This window comes from Artibeus jamaicensis, unplaced genomic scaffold (assembly GCF_021234435.1).
Source record: "Artibeus jamaicensis isolate MK-2021 breed Jamaican fruit bat unplaced genomic scaffold, CSHL_Jam_final contig_414, whole genome shotgun sequence".
NCBI lineage: Eukaryota > Metazoa > Chordata > Mammalia > Chiroptera > Phyllostomidae > Artibeus > Artibeus jamaicensis.
Genome location: NW_026521822.1, coordinates 7,124,776 through 7,145,207, shown reverse-complemented (window position 1 = coordinate 7,145,207; position 20,432 = coordinate 7,124,776). Strand labels below are relative to the sequence as shown.

General features: G+C 36.7%; 1 protein-coding gene and 1 pseudogene across 8 annotated transcripts in view; one reads left to right on the top strand and one right to left on the bottom strand.

Annotated features, from left to right (window-relative positions):
• The window catches only part of MTRF1 (mitochondrial translation release factor 1), a 51,749-nt gene that overhangs the window by 11,616 nt on the left and 19,701 nt on the right, over positions 1-20,432 (bottom strand). For 7 of the 8 annotated variants that reach the window (XM_053665439.1, XM_037166386.2, XM_053665436.1 and 4 more), the window contains 4 exons: positions 19,936-20,108; positions 13,249-13,366; positions 3,871-4,007; positions 506-604 (listed from right to left, as the gene is read on the bottom strand). In XM_053665439.1, the coding sequence (XP_053521414.1) occupies positions 506-604; positions 3,871-4,007; positions 13,249-13,366; positions 19,936-20,108 (527 nt within the window). Of the gene's footprint in view, positions 1-505; positions 605-1,417; positions 1,469-3,870; positions 4,008-13,248; positions 13,367-19,935; positions 20,109-20,432 lie in introns of those variants that run through there. The other variant, XM_037166391.2, reaches the window with a different exon arrangement.
• Positions 12,169-12,887, top strand: LOC119064603 (60S ribosomal protein L27-like; annotated as a pseudogene).

The following is a 20,432-nucleotide window of genomic DNA, read 5'->3' as shown; positions in this document are numbered from 1 at the left end:
TTCATCTGGTGTTTACCATGTCTCTTGATTGCAGCACTTTCTTTTGTGTTTGATTTAATCTCATGTTGTTTTGTACAGTAACACGTTGAACAGGCTTATAGCCCAGAAGCAATAAGCTACACCATATAACCAGGTGTGTAGCAGGCTATACCATCTAGGTTTGTGTAAGTGCTCCCTATGATGTTTTCACAATGATGAAATTGCATATTGATGCATTTGTCAGAATACATCCCTGTAAAGTAGCATATGGCTATATTTAAAATATGTTAATATATTGTCACTGCACAACCAAGAAATTAGAATTTACAAGATAGCTGTTTCAAACGGACATAAAGACCATGTTTCTTACCAGCAAAGTAATAAAAATGTTTGCAAATTTTATGGTACTAACTGGCTTAATGACTTTAAATTATTTGCTGAGTTTTTAGATATTACTCTAGAATTTGACTATACTTTCTTCAAAAGTTGAAAGTTAAGTTACATAAAGCATACTCAGTGATATTACCTTAATATCACGAACTTCATATGCTATCCTGTGGTCAGTGACTCTATCCTGGGTGAAATTATACGTCCGAATTCTCTCTGACTGGGCTCTTGTTCCCACCTGTGCCATAATGAAAAGCAATTCACATTTTAACTTTATAATTAGCTTTTTACAATGAAAAAAGTACTTATAAATTACTTTTGTATTTTGACAGTTTAAATATTTTCTAAAGTTATATATACAAAGTAGCAAAGAACAAGAATAGACAGAACTTAAGTTTTAAAGCTTAGTTATGGAATAAGAATTTATGTCTCTTTGATAGTTCAAACTCCAATGATATAAAACCAATTATCTTTCTACTCCAATTGGTTCTTCCTTAGTTTCTATAAATGACACCACAATGTTCCCTTTGATCCAAGTAGAAAATGACATCCTGCAATTTAGCAAACATTTCATGAGACCTTACTATTCTGCCAGGCTTTGATACAGACACTGAAAATCACCTTAAACTAATCCCATTCTCTACCTGCCCATTTCCATAGGTTTTAAGAATCTCTTATTACATCTTTTTTTTTAAGTATTTTTAAAAGATTTTCTCTTATTTATTTACTTATTTATTTATTTACAGGGAGGAGAGGGACAAAGAGAAAGAAATACCAATGTGTGTTGTCTTTTGGGCGCCCCCTACTGGGGACCTGGTCCACAACCCAGGCACATACCCTGACTGGGAATCGAATCCCTAGCCACCCTTGGGTTCACAGGCTGGTGCTCAATCCACTGAGCCACACCAGCCAGGGCTCTTTACTTCTTACAAAATCTCCTGGTTAATCTTCCATTTCTCTGCTTACATTGTGTTGCCCTGCTTAGTCTTCCTCAAGCAGTTTTCTGATCAATTCTCTTCTTTGGTTCTTTATCTACTAAGCAGACACAACTCACCTTAGACTTCAAGGCACTTCATAATGTGGCCAACTTTCCCAATGATTTCTGAAAATGATATGTACCTCTTTAATGCTATTTATTATACATTATTATTATTATTATTATTATTATTATTATGTGTGTCTGTGAACTTTGCTAAATCATCTCAAGGGGTGCCCTTCCCTACCACTCTCCCACCATCTTTGCCACTCACGGTCCCCAAAATTGAAATATGTTATTTGCCTCCTTTGAAACTCCACACTTTGGAATCTTCATGGCACACCAAAGTCTACTTTATGCTATGATTATTTATATTCTTCTTACCTCAACATGTGATACACACAATACCCTCTCACTTCCTTTCACCTTTTAAGATAAAAAGAGACATTTCTATAGCTTATTTTCTAAAGTAAATAATATGAAACTAAACTCTTAAATATGGCTGATCATCAGGAGAGTTTTATAGAATTAAAGATTCCATAGCCCAAGCTCAGGTATATTGAATCAGGAATTGTGTATCTTATTTATGTAAATTTTAAAAAAATCTTCACCGGAGTACACTTTTTTCATTGCCTTTTTCAGAAAAAGGGGGTGGAGGAGAGAGACAGAAACATCGATGTAAGAGAGAAACATCAATTGGTTTCCTCTCACAGGCTCCCGACCAAGGATTGAATTCACAACTCGGGCATGTACCCTGACAGGGAATCAAACCCATGACCTTTCCGTGTATGGGACAACATTCCAATCAACTGAGCCACACCAGCCAAGGCACCGATTTGTGCATTTTAAAAACATTCCTTAGGCCATCCATTCTGGAACCAGCAGGTTTGGAAACTGCTATCCCAAAGCATGGTATCAATGCCCAGGGCCCCACCTACAGCAATTATATCAGAATCTCTGAGGGTGGGGCCTAGACATCTACAAAGCTCTTCAGGTAATAAGTGGAGCCAGGGTTGAGAACCTGGCATAATGCCTTCCATATAAAAGCTACTGTGTATATTAACTGAAGAAAAATTTCCAAGCATTAGAAATACCGACTAAGAAATTTCAAACAGATGGACAGGTTAATTGGGAAGCATGGAGGTCTTTTCTGGCCTTTCAAACCAGACAACTAAAGTTGATATACATATACAATTCTTATAAGGCCAATCTTAAGTACTTATTTTAAAAATTAATATGTGAGCCCTGGCTGGTGTGGTTCAGTTGGTTGCATGTTGGCCCACAAAGTGAAAGGTCACTGATTCGATTTTCAGTCAGGGCACATGCCTGGGTTGTGGGTTTGATACCCAGATGGCACGTGATGAGAGGCAACTGATCGATGTTTGTCTTTCACATTGATGTCTTCCTCTGTTTCTCCCTCCCTTCCCTTCCCTTCCCTCTAAAAATAAATAAATAAATAAATAAATAAATAATCTATCTTTAAAAAATTAGTATGTGAAACTTCTAGTGCTGAAACAGCAAATGGCAAGTAAATCCAATGTCTTTTATTAAATCAAATGTGGCAGATTTCACAATGTTTATATTACTGATAATTTGTCAAGAAGTAATGGTTCATAAATGACCTTTCTTATCTGTAAATGTATACACTGATGCTGTGCTACAATCCAGAATTACCACTAATAGAAGAGTAACATATTATTTATCCTGTTGCTTTTAACTACTTGCAGATTAGAATGTGGGTAAGGGAAACCAGAAGGAATAAAGTATAAAAAGACTAGGACATCTAAGCAAAAAGAATCTTTAGTTTTATGGAATTGATTATCCCATAAAGCCACAAAATCTTCCAAATTTACTGTTGCATACCAATCTCCAAATAACCCAAAAGCACAGTTATTTCTAGGTTTCACTTTCTCTTCTAATGTGTCTCAAATACAAATGATGTTTTTTAGGATTTAAAATCATAAAACACTTTGTTTACCTAAAACAATGACATCTATTCATTGTGCTTACAACCTATTTACATATTTGAATAAATAATACTGTTCTTGTATACAGTACAAAATTTAAAAAGTACAAAATGGTATATAATGAAAAATAAATCTTCTACCCCTTGCCCTAGACTCCATCCGTAGCAATCACTGTTACCAGTTTTTTGCAATGTCATTTTTGATCTCACAGTTATGAAGCATAGGTTTTTTAGATTTTAAAAAATCTCTTAATTTCCAGAAAATTACTTGATTTTTTATACTAATTTCCTCTCAAGACAGCTATCATATAAACGCTGGAGAGAAACAACTGGGAAATAATTTTTAATTTATGCATATGCCATCTACTCATTCACAAGCTTGCATGTCCAATTTTAGTCATAATCTGTCAGTCCAAATGCATTTAAAATATTGCTCATTTACAAAGAAGCATATTTCCTTATGCTCTATTATAAGTCCATTAAATAAAAAACAAATACTACATTTTCTATATAACACAACTTTTGGTACAGAGGTTAAATTATCATACTAAATAAATCTTACCTGCAGTTTTCTAGCACTTTGTTGTTGACATTTGTCTTTTTCAATAATCTGCTGGTAGAGTCTGGCTCTCAACACACGCAGAGCTATTTCTTTATTTTTTATCTGTGATCGTTCTTGTTGGCATTCTACTACAAGCCCTAAAAAATAACAGAGATCAGAGGTAAACTGTAGCCTTCACAAGCCAAATTAAGGTAGAAGTGAGGTGTCAGTTATACTTCAATAAAACTAGAAAAAAAAAGACAGACTTGAAGAATATTTTAAAGGGGGAAAGGTTAATCAGGAAAAGATAACAAAGGATTAAATACATTTTGGATTTAGCATGCTTCAGAAACCACACCTGGGTTACCATGGTAATAGCAGTAGATAGCCATTTAGATTCTGATATCTAAATGAGATATGTTACATGAGAAGACTGAAAGCAGTAGCATCTGATGGTAGTTACACATACTTTCATTCTCAGAACTCTGCCTCTCCAGCCCAGCTCATCCAGATACTACTTTTGTAGCTCAACAAAGAGCAAAATACTGTCACGCATTATGTAGTATTCCATTCTCTGTCCTGAGTAGACCGCTTTTCCACTTTAAATCACAAATACACACGAAGCTATGTTTTAAAAATGACTTTAAGTATAGAAACCATTGAAAAGAAACTGCTCAAATTCTTTCAAAGGAAGAGTTTATAGTCAATATTTCTCAGTTGTCTTGGTTCTAAATCCAGCTAATCAACACATCTAATCATGCTTCATGTAGCCAACTTCTGAATTTGGGTGAGTTCAGCCCATTGTGGAGCCTAGTAAGTAGCCCAAATCTAGCCCTGGAACAGTGACACCTTGAAACTTTAGGCTGCTGTTTTAAACTTCGCAGCTACCCGTTGGAAGGTCTGTGTGCAATCCTTCTCCCAGGTACATCAGAGGGTCCACTGCACTGATAGTGCAGTAACTATTTTGCTACAGATTTAAAAATGTCTATAAAATTCTATTGTCCAAACTACTGCCAAGGGATTGTGCCACCTGAATTCTCAACCCCGAAATTCCTAATGACTTTCTCTTCTTGTTTTCCCTTAATTTTCTAACATAATCCCGACAAAAAGCAGGCTGAAATCAAGAAAGGGCAGACTATTTTTTTTGGCATTGAGTTTTATGAGTTCTTTATACATTTTGGATATTAACTCCTTATCAGATGTATCATTAGAGAATATGTTCTCCTGTTCAGTGGGTTGTCTTTTCATTTTGTTGCTCATTTCCTTTGTAGTGAAAAACTTTAGTTTGATGTAATTCCTTGTTTCCCTTGCCTGAGGAGATATATCAGAAAAAATATTGCTACAAGCAATGTCTGAGATTTTACTGCCTATATTTTCTTCTAGAATTTTTATGGTTTTGAGTTTAATAGTTAAGTCTTTGAATTTAATATTTAAATTCAAAATGAATTTTGAATTTATTCTTATGTGTAGCATAAGAAGGTGGTCTAATTTCATTTTTTTGCATGAATCTGTCCAATTTTCCCAGCACCATTTATTGAATAAACTGTCTTTAGCCCATTGTATGTTTTTGCCTCCTGTCAAATATTGACTATAAAGTCATGGGTTTAATAGAGTGAGCCAAGGTTGTAGGTAGGAACCAGATAAGAAACTCAAGAACCACAACTAAAATTGTTTAAGCTGGAAAATACCATCATGATGAAAGATAAGTGAACTTCAGATGATCTATGACTAACTGACATATTAAAATCACAATGGAGGTGGGAGGAAAGCTCTGCTGGGCATATTCTGGGTGGTGTGCAGAAGGAAGGGGTAACTGCACATATGCTCCCTTTCCTATGGAATGTGTACCTCCTTGAAGAAATCTGATTCTCTAGGTTCTTGATATGTTTCTTAGTCTTTCCCTGATCCTTTAAAGTTACCCAATTATTTCACTAGGGTGAGAAGGTGCTTTCTGAGTGCAAACTCACCTCCTCCATTCCCTGATCAAAGAATAAAGTTTCTGTTCTGCTTTACTGAACTCTGTATTGTTTTATTGGCATGAGAGACACTGGATGGAAGGACCTTGATTCTGGGTCCCTGATCCACAAAGGTTGGTGACACTATGTTTTCACCCTGTCTAAATAAGCTACAATCTACACCAACTAACTAACCCTTTAAGGACCCCAGGTTTTGGTGTACAAGACTGTGCTCCAACTAACGGAGCCATCCTGCCAGGGTTAAACATATCTCTTGACAGCTTTACTGCAGTCATGTGTTTGAGCTGGAGTACTAACTGGCTTCCATCTTCCAGGCATTTACCTGGAACTGTCTTAAATCTGGTATCTTTTTACCGCCTAAAAGAATATGAAAATTTCCATTTCAAGATAGCTAGACAGTCATAAGATTTCTTTGAAATTTATCTCCTTGTCAGGGGACCTGTACTGATTTTTGCTTAGACTCCTGCACTATGAACTCATATAGCATAACACTCTCACTCAGCAGCTCAGTAATTCCTAAAAGAATCTTGTTATCCTATCTTATCAGTACCTTCCTATATGGGAGTATTTAATCATAAGTACTCCCTCAAAAATAGAGGATTTGGGGGGGTGAAGAGCTGTGCTAAATAATAGAGGACCAGTTAAAATAAGGTGCTGAGCTTGTTAAAAAACCATAAAAGGGCTTTTGGAAAAAATAAGTTTTCTCAGTGTTGTTTCAGTACTCTACAGGAGATTCCAAAACTGGAGGTAGTAATAGTACCAAATGGTATCTGCTGTGTAACTACATATAGTATTTAAAAGATTTTCAATTACAAGTGAGAAAAATACCATATAAAAATTTTTAACCTCTTTGAATTGCACCTTACAATCACTGGCATAGTTTAATTAACTGTATTTTTTATATTTCTTCATAGGAATAAAAGTCATTTGTTTTTCAATTGATGGGTTCTTAGATGATATGTTATATATAATCAAAGGTTAAATAAAAATGGAGTTACATAGAAGCAGTAGGTTAGAAAAAATGTGATTCTTCAGAGTCCACGTGCATGGAGAAAATGGAAGAATGACCCACAGTTCTTCAGGAATATACTTTCCACTCTAAGGGTCTTGGGAATGAAAGAAATAGCAGAAAGGCTGTTTTCCTTGTAGTAGGTGTTGAAATCATATCAAACTTTAAAGTAGGAAGTCAACGACTCGTAAGTCACTTGCTCATAACTATATGGATTCATAAGAGTTAATAGGCCTTGATATGCCTTGTCTAGGAAAGGTTTGAGGGTTAAGCCTTGAGGCCTGTTTTACATCAAAGAACCAGGTCTAAGTGGCTAAAAAATAATTTGGCCCAAGGTTAAGTTTGGCAAACAAACAACAGACACTTTTTGTAAATTAAATAATTTATGGCTTCCCAGGATGGTCTTATAATCCTTTAATATGTTTTAAAGTATTCTGGCTCATTTCATCAGAATTTTAATCACCTTTTACCCTACTTTTTCTTATTTTAATTAATCTTAAGCTAATTATTACTGTTTCAGACTGCTTATAATACAGAACAGTATCTCACAAAATAAAACACAAATATCCATTAATTTGCATATTTCTGTCTTAACTCTTTTAAGATTTAGTTATTTTCAGAGAGAAGGGAAGAGAAGGAGAAAGAGATAACAGTGATCGGCTGCCTCTCCAAACACAGTATATACAGAGAAAAAGCAAATGGAAGAACAGTCAATGGCTTAGTAGAGAGGAGCAAGGTCAAACTTAGCTCCCTGTTGACGGAGATGATCAGAAACGAAACTATTTGCCCTGCTGAGTGTCAGAAAGGTTTAGGAATTGAGGCATCAAGTTAGTTCAGAAGTTGGAGTTAAGGATTTGGGGACTAAAAACAGTCTTAAAATAGAAATTCAAGTCTCCTCTCTCAATCTGTAGGAGGCAGGAGGTAGTCTTTAGAGAATTAAATAAGGAACGTTCTAGATTTGAGACTAGATACAAAGAAGGGCAAATAAGAAGCATGGCACTGAAAACAAGATTAGTAAAAGTTTGTTATTGAATAGTGAAATCTTGTCCTTATTCTGTTATACCCTGGATGATCATTCTCAGGAGAAACTATACAAAAGAAAAAGATCTACAAACACTGGCATTTGGGGGTTCCTAATTTTAAAAAATCTGATTAATCACTTAACTGCCCTGCAGTAAAACTTACTAGTGGGTAAGTGGCACACATGCACTCAAAGCTTTTAGAACCTCACTGTTAAATGTGTACAGGCAGCCACGGATTCCTAGACATTTCCAAAGTGAAAGTAAGACTGAAACAAACAAGAAAAATAAACTCAGAGGAAATGGAGACACTGCAGTAAGCAGAAAAAAACTTCAAGGAAACTAAAATTAATACAGAGTCTGGCAGAAGTAATGCTTACTTGAGTATGGTTGGTAGGGTAAAAATACGGGTATAATAATTTATACTTTTAATTTGAACATTTCGCCTAAAATGTGGTATGGTGTGCTTGAGTGTGATATTGTTATGTTACAGAATTACATGCTCATGATTTTGTAATAAAAGGTTTTATAATAAAAAAAAAAGGGTGTTATTTGTGCCAGACCCTGTACACTTGGGCAATAAAGTAAGAAAAATGCATCAACAAGATAACAAAAAGGTGCTATGAAAAAGAGACAGTTCAGAGAATAAAAGTCTAAAAAAAATTAAAACAACGGGATACATGATGTATGAAGAAAAAAGAAAATCAAACAATAAATTTTAGAGGTCTAACATCTGAGTAATAAAAATTCTGGGGAGGATAAAAAATGGTGAGAAAAAATTTATTTTGAAGAAAATTTCCAGAATTAAAGGGCATGGATCTCTAGATAGAATACACTGACAGCTGTCAGATGGGAAGGGGCGGTTATGTGTCTGGGTGAAAAGGGTGAAGAGACTAAGCATTAAAAAAACCCAACTCATAGACACAGACAACAGTATGGTGATTGAAGGGGAAGTGGAGGAGGGCATAGGGGGGACAGATGGTGATGGAAGGAGACTTGTCTTGGGGTGGTGAATACACAATACAATATACAGATGATGTCTTACAGAGTTGTACATCTGAAACCTATATAATTTTATCAACTAATGTCACCCCAATAAATCCAATAAAAAATAAAATAGCATGAGTTTCCAAACTGAAAGTAACAAATACGATGAATTATAAAAGCCTTACATGTTCTAAGTGAAAATGATTTTCAACAAGTGTTCATGATCAATGAAGTGTGAGAATAAAAGTATTCAGAGGTTGAAAGTCTCAAAATATTTACATCTCATGCATCTTTTCTTAGGGAGCAACTTAAATATGAGTTTCTCTAAAATTGGGGAATAAACCAAGAAAGATGAGATGGGATCCAAGAAAAGGCATTAGCCTTGTGCCCTGACCAGTGTGGCCTCGCTGGGTGTCATCCCTCACAGTGGAGGGGTTGCAGGTTTGATTCCTGGTCAAGCACATGCCTAGGTTGTGGGTTTCGTCCCCCGTGAGGGGTCCATATGGGAAGCAACCAATCAATGTTTCTCTCCCTCTTTTTCACCTGTCCTTCCCCTCTCTCTAAAAACAAATAAATAAAATCTTTTTTTTTTTTTTTATAAAAAAGCATTAGCCCTGAAGAAAACTGGGTTAACTTCAGTTTATACAGCTTTTGGAAGTTATAGGAAGACTTTGGGTCAAAAGAAAATAACAACTAAGCAAATAAAAAAAACAATGAGGTAATTATTAACTTTAGGAATTGAAATCACAGTACATTACTTGGCTCAGCAGTGAACACTATCTACCTACTTTTTATATAAAAACATTAAAGATTAATTTTGCCAAAATACAAATATATTAGGAAGGGGAAGATATTTATTATGAGAGAGCCAAAATCCTCATCTATTATATTAGTCAATATATAATCTTATAATTACTTAATTAAATCTGACTATTATTTAGAAACACTGAGATGATTACCAGAAAAAATAGCTAAAAGAGCTTAAAGTGGTTGTGTCTGAGTAACAGAATTTTAGGGTCAAGGAAAGAAAGGAGGGGAGGAAGAAGTCCAGGGAGCTGCTGTCTTTTGTTATAGGACTTCACCATTGGACTTTTAAAACCATATACATATAATGTAGAAATGAATTTTAAAAAAGATTAAAGATTAAAGCAAGTTAAAAAATCTGAGATTTAAAAGATTAAAGCAAGTTAAAAAATCTGAGAAATGAGACTTCCAGTCAAGATGGAGACATAGGTAAACACTTTTTGCCTCCGTACACAACTATAACACAAAATAAAACTAGACTACAAAACAAATATCACCCAAAATTGTCAGAAAATCGAGCTGTGTAAAAGTCCGACAACCAAGGATTTAAAGAAGCCACACTCATCCAACAGGCAGGAGGGGTGGATACGCTGAGAGATGCAGAGAGGTGCAGAAAGTCTTAGAGACACAGACTAGCATGCAGACAGAAACAAGCGGTCCCACATCCATGTGTGGTAGATAAAAAATAGGAGGGATACCTTGGGAGCAAAGGATCCCAGCCCTAGTCCAGACCACCCAGCCCAGGGTTCCAGCACCAGGAAGATAAATTGCCATAAATTCTAGCTGTAAAAGCAAGTGGGGGTTGGGGCAGTAGAAGAAACTGCGGAATTCTCACAAGACTCCTCTTAAAGGGTACACAACAGAATTAGGACTCACGCAGACCCACCCTCTCTGGGATTCAGCACCAGGGCAATAGCTGGAAGGGTACTAGTGGCATATGGGGAGAAAGTGAAGTGTGAGTACAGGGAGACAGCTTCCTCCCAGGCAAAACTCCAGAGGCCAGGCAGAGGTATTTTCCCCACAGTGAGCCTTCCCCAACACAAAACAACAGAGCTGTAACACAGCTTGCTCCACGCCATACAACTTAAAAGGTGTGCTTTTCTATAATAGGCCACACTACTAAGACAGAGATTCAAAGCAGCTCTACCTAATGCACAGAAACAAACACAGGGAAGCTGTCAAATTGAGGTGACAAAGAAATATGGCCCAAATGAAAGGACAGAACAAAACTCCAAAAAGAGAACTAAATGAAATGGAGATAAGCAACCTATCAGATGCAGAGTTCAAAACACTGGTGATCAGGATGCTCTAGGAACTCACTTGGGTACTTTGATGGTATAAAAAAGACCCAGGCATAAATGAAGGCTGTATTAAGTGAAATAAAGAAAAATCTACAGGGAACCAACAGTGGAGTGTATCAAGCCGAAGATGAAATCAATGATTTGGAACACAAGGAAGGAAAAAGCATCCAATCAGCAGCAGGATGAAAAAAGAATTTTTAAAAAATGAGGAGAGGCTTAGGAACCTCTATGCCATCTTTAAACATTCCAATGTCTAAATCATAGGGATGCCAGAAGGAGAAGAGGAAGAGCAAGAAACTGAAAACTCATTTTTAAAAAATAATAAAAGAAAACTTCCCTAATTTGGTGAAAGAAGTCCAGGAAGCACAGAGAGTCCCAAAGAGATGAACACAGAGAGGACCACACTAAGACAATCATAATTAAAATGCCAAAGGTTAAAGATTAAGAGAAAATCTTAAAAGGAGCAAGAGAAAAGCAGAAAGTCATCTACAAAGGAATTCCCATTAGACTGTCAGCTGGTTTCTCAAAGGAAACTTTGTAGGCTAGAAGGGGCTGGCAAGAAATATTCAAAGTGATGAAAAACAAGGACCTATACATCCAAGATGACTCTATCCAGCAAAGCTTTCATTTAGAATGGAAGGGTAGATAAAGTGCTTTCCAGACGAGATAAAACTAATGAAATTCATCATCACCAAGCCATTATTATACCAATTGCTAAAGGGAATTATATAAGGAAAAAAAGATCAAGACGATGAACATTAAAATGGCAATAAATTCACAACTATCAATAACTGAATCCAAATGACAAACTAAGCAAACAAGCAGAACAGAAACAGAATCACGGATATGGAGATCATTTGGATGGTTATCAGCTGGGAGGGGAAAGGGCAACAATGGGGATAAAGGTACAGGGATTAAGCTCAAATTGGTAGGTACAAAACAGACAGGGGGAAATTAAGAACAGTATAGGTAATAGAGTGGCCAAAGAACTTACATATATGATTCATGGACATGAGTAAGGGTGGCATTGCTGGAGGGAATGGGGATACCAGGTGGAGGGGGGAAGGGAAAAATTGGGACAACTGTAAGAGCATAATCAATAAAATGCATTTTTTAAAAAGTTGGAAAATGGTAGAAATATTGAAAACCACATTAAGGACTGCAAAACTACCTCACAGTGGACCAAAATAACCAGTATCTAAATGTGTTCAGCTGCTGTCAAAATGGGCAAGTTTATGAAACCTGGGAAGGTGGTACTGGTCCTGGCCAGATGCTACTCTGGACACAAAGGGGTCATCATGAAGAACATTGATGACGACTGAGGTGAGAGAGATGGGGAGAAGGAAAAAGAGGTGAAGAAAGGCGGAGGAGGAGGAAGGAGAGACACTACACTCAGATGGCTGCCGGAGCAAGGGTAGGTACCAGGAATGATCTCCAGTATAACCTAGTATAGCTGGTTATACTAACTAAATATAGTGATGAGGAGCCAGCCTAAATCTGGCCTGTTTGCTTCTTCTAAGCCTTGTGACCTGGGCTGGGTGATCTAATCTCCATTTTCTCATCAGTAAAATGAGTAATCATAGTTGCTACCTTATAGGCTCATTGGGAGAATTAATGTATAAGTAATGCACCAGACTGCCTTACAGCCATGCTCTGGTGGCTGGAATTGACCACCTAACCCCACAAAGTAACAGCCTCCATGGGCAAGAAGAAAACTGCCAAGAGGTCAAAGATCAAGTGTTTTGTAAAAGTTTATAACTACAATCAACTCATGCCCACAAAGTCCTCTTGGGGATATCTCTTTGGACAAAACTGCTGTCGACAAGGACATCTTCAGAGTTCTTGTCTGAAAAGTAAGGCCTGATGGGAGGCCAAGGGCAAGTTCAAAAACAAGTACAAGACTTGCAAGAACAAATGGTTCTTCCAGAAGCTGTGGTTTTAGATCTTTTTTGTTTCAGTCATTAAAAATAAAAAAATAAAAATAAGTAACAGTGTTCATGCAACAGAGCCTAATGGAACTAGCAGTCAATCTATAAAATGATAAAAGATTCATCACAGTGGCATGTTCAATACTATTTTTAAGTTTGTTTTTAGGATGGGGTGCCTCTGGCTGCTTACTCCTGTAGCAGCTTCTCTGAATAGGTTCACTCATTCCCTGCCTCCTTTTAGAGAGGTGCCTTTTCCAAACAGACACTTTTAAAGGGTTTGCGTGAGACACTAACATGGACTCTTTCCTTCTAAATGCTAAATTATTTTATGTTATAAAAGTTTTAAAAAGTACAAAAGCAAAGGGATTTGCTTACCTGTGGGGACATGGACAAGTCTGACAGCACTATCAGTTGTATTAACATGCTGGCCTCCTGCTCCTTTGGCCCGAAATGTATCTATTCGCAAATCCTTGGGGTCCACTTTCACATCTACCTACAACAGAAAGTATAACATAAGTAAATTCTACTCTCAATGAATCACTTTCCTATTAAATTTATTCACAATTTTTCAAATGAGCTGCATTCCTTTGTATCACAGCTATTAAACTAAGAGGTGAAATAAACTCCCTACTTCAATGGATGCTATTTTTTTTAACACTGATGTAAGATGCTCTGAGGTCACTACATTATGCAATCTTTCATATTTCATCATCCATCATCCTACAAGATACATCACACAGAAAATATATTAAATATATGTATGTATATATGTACCTATATATAAAGCTAATCCTCATTATTTCCTGATCCTGTATTTGAAAATTCACCTACTCACTAAAATTTATTTGCTCCCCAAAATCAATTATTATAGCACTTTCACAGTCTTTAGAAGACATGCACATGCAGCAAAAAGTTCAAGTTGCTTTTATGTGTGTATATTCTCAGCTGAGGACAAACAAAATGATGAGACTCTACTTTCTTATTTTAGTATGACCAGAGGATGAAGACAAGAAGGGAAAAGGGCAGTGTGGCACAAGAAGCTCCAACTCTGGGACTAGTTGAACATGGTTTGAATCCTAACTCTGGGACCTGTTAGTGAGGTGGACTCAGGAGAGTCACTCTGAACCTCATTTTGCATTTTATATAATAAATAGACTACCAGGATGGGTTGTTTTTAGGATTTAAGGTTATAATCTATATGGGCTACATATATTTCCCCTAGGAGAAATGGTTCAGTATTTGCTAAGTCAGTGTTCACTGTGACTTTATAGAACAAACTATGAAGAATGAGAATTGAGTATCTGTGTGTGTGCACATGTACATTAATTGTTGGGCTGAATGGAGGTACCCAAGTAATATGTTCATATTCTAAACACTGGAATCTTACTTGAAAAAAGGGCCTTTATACATGTGATTGAGTTAAGATGAGATCATCCTGAATTATTTAGATAGGCCCTAAATCCAATAATGTGTCCTTAGAAAAGACACCTAGAGGAGACAGAACCTGAATTGAGAGGCAGAAACTGGAGTTATACAGCTTCAACACAAGGACCAGAAGCAAGAAGGTACAAGAGAAGATTCTCCCCTAAAGCTTTGTAGGGAGCACAGCCCTACCAATACCTTAATTTTGGAGATATACAAGGTCTGTCCAAGCTTTCCAGGCATGTAGGTATGAAAAAACGAAGACATTTATTGAAGAAGATACAAGAAACAAAAAACAGTACATGTAAGACAATGATGCTTCAAGCCCCTTCAAAGTAGACACCTTGAGACCTCACACAGTTCTCCCAATCACCATCAGCTGCCCCACTGTATTTTCCTGAATCTCATCAATGGTCTGAAATCTCTTCCCTTTCAAAGGTGATTTTAGTCTTGGGAAAAGCCAGAAGTCACAGGGTGCCAAATCTGGGCTGTTAAGAGGATGAGTCATGTGGGTGATTTGATGTTTCTCAAAAAAACTCTGCATGAGGTGTGATGCATAAGCAGGCACGTTGTTCTGGTGAAGCTACCAATCACCAGTTGCCCATAGCTGCAGCCTTCTGAATCATCTGAATAATTTCTGCAGAGGAATGTTCAAGCTTAACACAAAATGTGATGCAGATTCGTTGCTCTACTTGCTCAGTCATTTTGAATGCAACAGCCACAAGGTACATATGCTCACTCAAAAGGGTCTATTGCCCCCACTGACTAGTACAGTGAAGTCACTGGTCATACATGCACATTCCAGTCTACTCTCCCTGGCTGCCAGGTTACACAGATACCATGAAAACCATTCTCATATTAACAACAGTTGGACTTTTTCTGGACAGACCTCATATGTATTCACCCATACCCATCCATAAGTCAAAAAAATATGCTGTTTTTGAGGGGAGATTTAACATTCTGTTCCACATTTATCACTTGTTTGACAGAGAGTAAGTGTGACTTTTCTCTTTGAAAAGTACATTAACAGAAGGTCAAGGTTACAATCTAATATACGGCTTAGTTGGTTGTTCTTTTATTTCCTCTATAGAGAGTACAATATTGTGAAGAAAAAGATTACTGTATTTTTTAGACCATAAGATGCACCGAGGTTTTAGAGAAAAATAGGGGAAAAATTTTTTGAAGCAAAAAATGTGGTAAAATATTATAAAACATAAATAACATAATATTTCACCAATGTAATGTAAACAGAACTCAATAGCAGCATTAACAACCATTATTCCTCCCAAATTTGGGGGGGAAATGTGTCTTATAGTTCAAAAAATACAGTATATAGACTTTGTTAATATATACCAGTGTTGGGTACCTAAATAAACACACACTAAAGAGAGGAAGAGTAATGTCTTATTTTTTGTGATTACAGTACATGAAGTAGTTACATACCAAGTATGTAGATATTATATTGTGATATTCTCCCAAATGTTACAGAAACTACCTACTGACTTTAGGGAAATTCTGAATATAGAAACAGTGACTTAATAGTATATAAAAATTTTTAATGTCAATTAAGGGAATAAGACCTTGTTCTTTTAGAAAAATAAAACTTCTCTAAGTGAGTTTAATTTTTAATATCATGAAGGCAACAAACAAAGAGGTGGAAATGGAATTGGAAGAATAAAGAGGGAAGCAAGACAACTGTATGGTTTTGATTTCTGAATCATGTAAATGCTTATATATAGCAAAAATAAAATGAGGTAAATAAATAAAATTTAAGTAAATTTAAAAAATGAAAGATTAAATCTTAAAATTACATATAAACAGAAACAAATGAACCAAAATATTTACCATAATAATAGTATAACCATACAGAAAAACATTATTTCAGATTATCTTTCAACATAGTATTCTGACTACGCTTTTTTTGTAGATTATTTTACTTTGCAATTTACTGAATAATTTTAAAACTATTTTATATATGTTGTATAATAAAGGAAAAAGTAAACATGTTAATTAAAAAACAAGATTTTTACTCTGAGTGGGAAGAGATACTAAATTCAAGGTGAGGAAGCAAAGCTCCCTGTTAAATTGAATTGCTAATAATTAAATAAACCTGTGATTTAAAATCATACGTTTCTTAGCTCTGTCCACTGAAGAGTCTAGATGTAAGCACACACCCAGATCTTGATTTCTAGGTCCATTCCCCACTAAAAGGAATGAAGTCTGACCTCAAGTCAGAGGCAGAGGAGTATAAGGTGGGCCTGGTATTTGTAATTATACCAGAAAGGAAAGATATACTCAAAGACTGATAGGGTCATTTCAAAAGTGTTACTCTTTTGAAGGCTGCTAGTGGCTAAACCTGGGACAATGTGAACATCAGAAACAATGATTATAAATCACTAAATTTAAAAAACAAATCTGTAAGTCTATAATTTCATGACTTTGAATACTTCTTTCCAGCCCCTTCTTGCTTGCAAGGTATCTTTGGAGAAATCTGCTGACAGTCTGATGGGAACTCCTTTGTAGGTCTCCTTTTCTCTTGTTGCTTTTAAGGTCCTCTCCTTAGCTTTAATCTTAAGTAATGTAATTATGATATATCTTAGTGTATGTTTCCTTGGGTCCAACTTCTTCGGGACTGAGCTTCCTGGACTTCCTGGAAGTCTATTTTCCATTGCCAGATTAGGGAACTCCTTCATTATTTTTTCAAATACGTTTTCAATTTCTTGCTCCTTCTTCTGCTTGTGGCACCCCTATGATTTGGATGTTGGAACATTTAAGGTTGTCCAGGAGGTTCCTAAGCCTCCCCTCATTTTTTTTTAATTCTTATTTCTTCATTCTGTTCTGGTTGAATGCTTATTTCTTCCTTCTGCTCCAAACCATTGATTTGAGTCCCAGTTTCCCTCCCATCACTGTTGGTTCCCTGTACATTTTCCTTTATTTCAATTTTCATAGCCTTCACTTTTTCCTCTATTTTGCAGCCATACTCAACCATTTCTGTGAGCATCCTGATTACCAGTGCTTTGAACTGTGCATCTGATAGGCTGGCTATCTCTTCATCGCTTAGTTGTATTTTTCTGGAGCTCTGATCTGTTCTTTCGTTTAGGCCATTTTTTTGTCTTGGCATGCTTGTTACATAGTAAGGGGTGGAGCCCTAGGTACTGGCCAGGGTGGGGCAACCCACCTTGCTGCGTTGTGACGCTGTATGTGGCGGAGAGGTCTGAGAAGGAACAGTGCTGCTTGCTCAGCTTTCAGCTGGCTTTCAGTCACTTCTTCTGCCACCCACAGGCAAATTGAGCCCTTCTGGTGCTGATTCCGGGAGGGTTGGTGTATATATCTTCTAGGATCCCTGGGCTCCTCCAACAAACTCTTTTTTGAGGCTGGGAGTTTCTCCTGCCGCCACGACACCCATACGTTTTTCCAGTCAGAGGTTTTGAGGCTTTATTTCTCTGGGCTGGAACCCTGGGTTGCTTGGCCTGTCTTGCTCCCCACTTGTTCCTCCTGGTTTGTCCACACGAAAATATGGAACTGCTTGGTCTGCCAGCCACTGTCCAGCCTAGGTCCTCCAACTGCCGCCTTGCCTCAAGTCCTCTCCACACCAACTGCCTATCTGCCCGTCCTACCAGTCTGGATGAATGTTTCTTCCTTAACTTCTTGGTTTTCAGACTTCCATACAGCTTGATTTTCTGGCAGTTCTGGTTGTGTTTTATTTTTAAATTTGTTGTTGTCCTTCTTTTGGTTGCTGGAGGAGGCACAGTGTATCTACCTACGCCTCCATCTTGGCCGTAAGTCAGGATCCTGGTTTTAAAAAAAACTGCAAAATTACTTTTAATATGACTTGGGAAAACTATATGGAGTAGATATTAGACAACTGTGACATTGTGATTTTTAATAAGAAATATATACTTGGTCTTTGCCCAATGCCTGGCAAAAGAACTCCTAAAACCCTCGGAATTTCTTATCTGTGATATGGCTGTCCTTTTGTTATTCATAACAAGCCCTTTCAACCTGAGTTTATGTTAATGTAATTATTGGAAAGCTCCTAGATCAGTTATTTTCAACTTGTTTGCCTCAAAAAATTTAAAAGCCTGTAATACCTGATTAATTAGGGGCACCAACCTCTTTTCACTTAAACTGTCAGATAAAACAGGGACAGCAGCCAACACAACAGTAGCTGTCAGTGTGAATAAATCAAAATTACACCTGTTTTTTGGGGGGTAGGAGGTGGTACGTGACAAAATTTTAGTGATTAGTTCATGTGTGTCACGAGATGAAAAAAAAACTGCTGCCCTTGGTTACATAGGATGGGGGCTGATTGCCAGGGGAACCAACCATGTGATTAAGACGGTTAAAACTTTCACCGCCTCCCTCCCCCATTACCAGGGAGGAGAGAGGGGCTGGAGACTGAATTAACCCCCAATTATATAATCAATCATGACTACATATTGATGCCTCCCAAATTATAGGATTCAGAGAGCTTCCGGGTTGGGGAATTTGTGGTGGTGCCAGACAGTCACATGCCTGGAGAGGGTATGAAGCTCCGCAGCATTTCCCATGTACTTTGCCCCAGGCTTCTCCTCCATTTGAGTATTTCTTATGAGTATCCTTTGTAATAAACTAGAAATCTCTTAAGTGAACTGAGTTCTATGAATCACTCTAGCAAATTATTCAAACCCAAGGAGGGGTTGTAGGAACCTTCCAATTTATATAACCAGCTGGTCAGAAGCATAAGTAACACCTGGGCTTGCTACCGGCCTCTGAAGGAAGAAGGGAGGCAGTCTTGTGGATTGAGCCTTTAGCCTGTGAGATCTGATGCTAACTCCACGTAAATAGCAGAAAATCTTAACTAAATTTTAGGACACCCACTTGGTGTCTGTAGAGAACTGGTGAATTGTTTGATGGGAAGAATAAAACACATGTTTGAAGTACAGGTATTCTGTGAATAGACAAAATACATAGGAGTTTTTTTCTAGACAATAATATTACAGAAATATGTGTAATTTTCATAGGTAATGGTATTGAGCTTATATAAGAGCATTCCTATTTTTAGGACATTTAAGTTAAAGATTTGGAGGGAGTTAAAGGCCCAATAGTGTCTACTATGTATAAAGGATATATGCATACATACATGTGTGTGTATATATACATACATAGGAATAAAGAAAATGTGGCAAAATGTGAACAACTGACTCCAGGTGAAGGTTATAAAAGTTTTCAGTGTGCTATTTTTTCCATTTTCTATACATTTACTATAAATTTTCTTTAAAAGTTAGGAATTAAAAATATGGGAATATGAATATATTCAACCAATAAGCCATTTACCCCTATATAGACATATCACTGCCTTCAAAATATTATCTGTGGAATTCATTTTTTTCTTAAGATAAAACTTAGGCAACAACATTTAAAAAGCTTTGTGGGTTTTGTTTTACGAGAAGTGACTTCTATTTAGAACAAAACAAAACATTTTGGTCAGGGATAAGATAGGCAACTTTACCTGGAAAAGGATTTACTCGGAAAATCCAAAAGTGACTGCTGAATTCAATCTATAATCCTAAAAATCACATAATTTCCAAGAAGCTAATGCTTTTTAGCATAATACCCATTTACAAAGAAGTAAGTTTCAATGTCTCCTGGTGACTTTACCTCATCTGGTTGAGGGAGGACAATAACCGACATTGTTCCCGTGTGAATACGCTGCATCCTTGACGACAGGCCCACCTCAGGGATTCGCTGAACTCGGTGAATCCCACCTTCATACTTCAAATGCTTATAGACATTGTCACCAGCAATTCGGGCAGCTGCGTGATGTAGCCCACCTAGGAAAAAATATCCAAAGCTATTAATGAATTCTAATTTGAAAAGTATAAAGATCTTAAATGTTGTAATCTAAGGTCTGAACATGAACTAAAGACTGAGATAAGAACATAAAGTAGGTACAAAACCATATTTTCCAAATGTAAATGGAGTAATAAATAAAAGGAAACATAACAAAATATGTATGGTTATCCCTAGAAACAGAATAACAGCAGATTTTTATTTTACTTTTTATGTTTCTAAATTTTCTATAATAAATTTTACTTTTATAAAAAGACTATAAGAAAATAATATTAGGACATTTTCTGCTTGAACTATCCGATCCC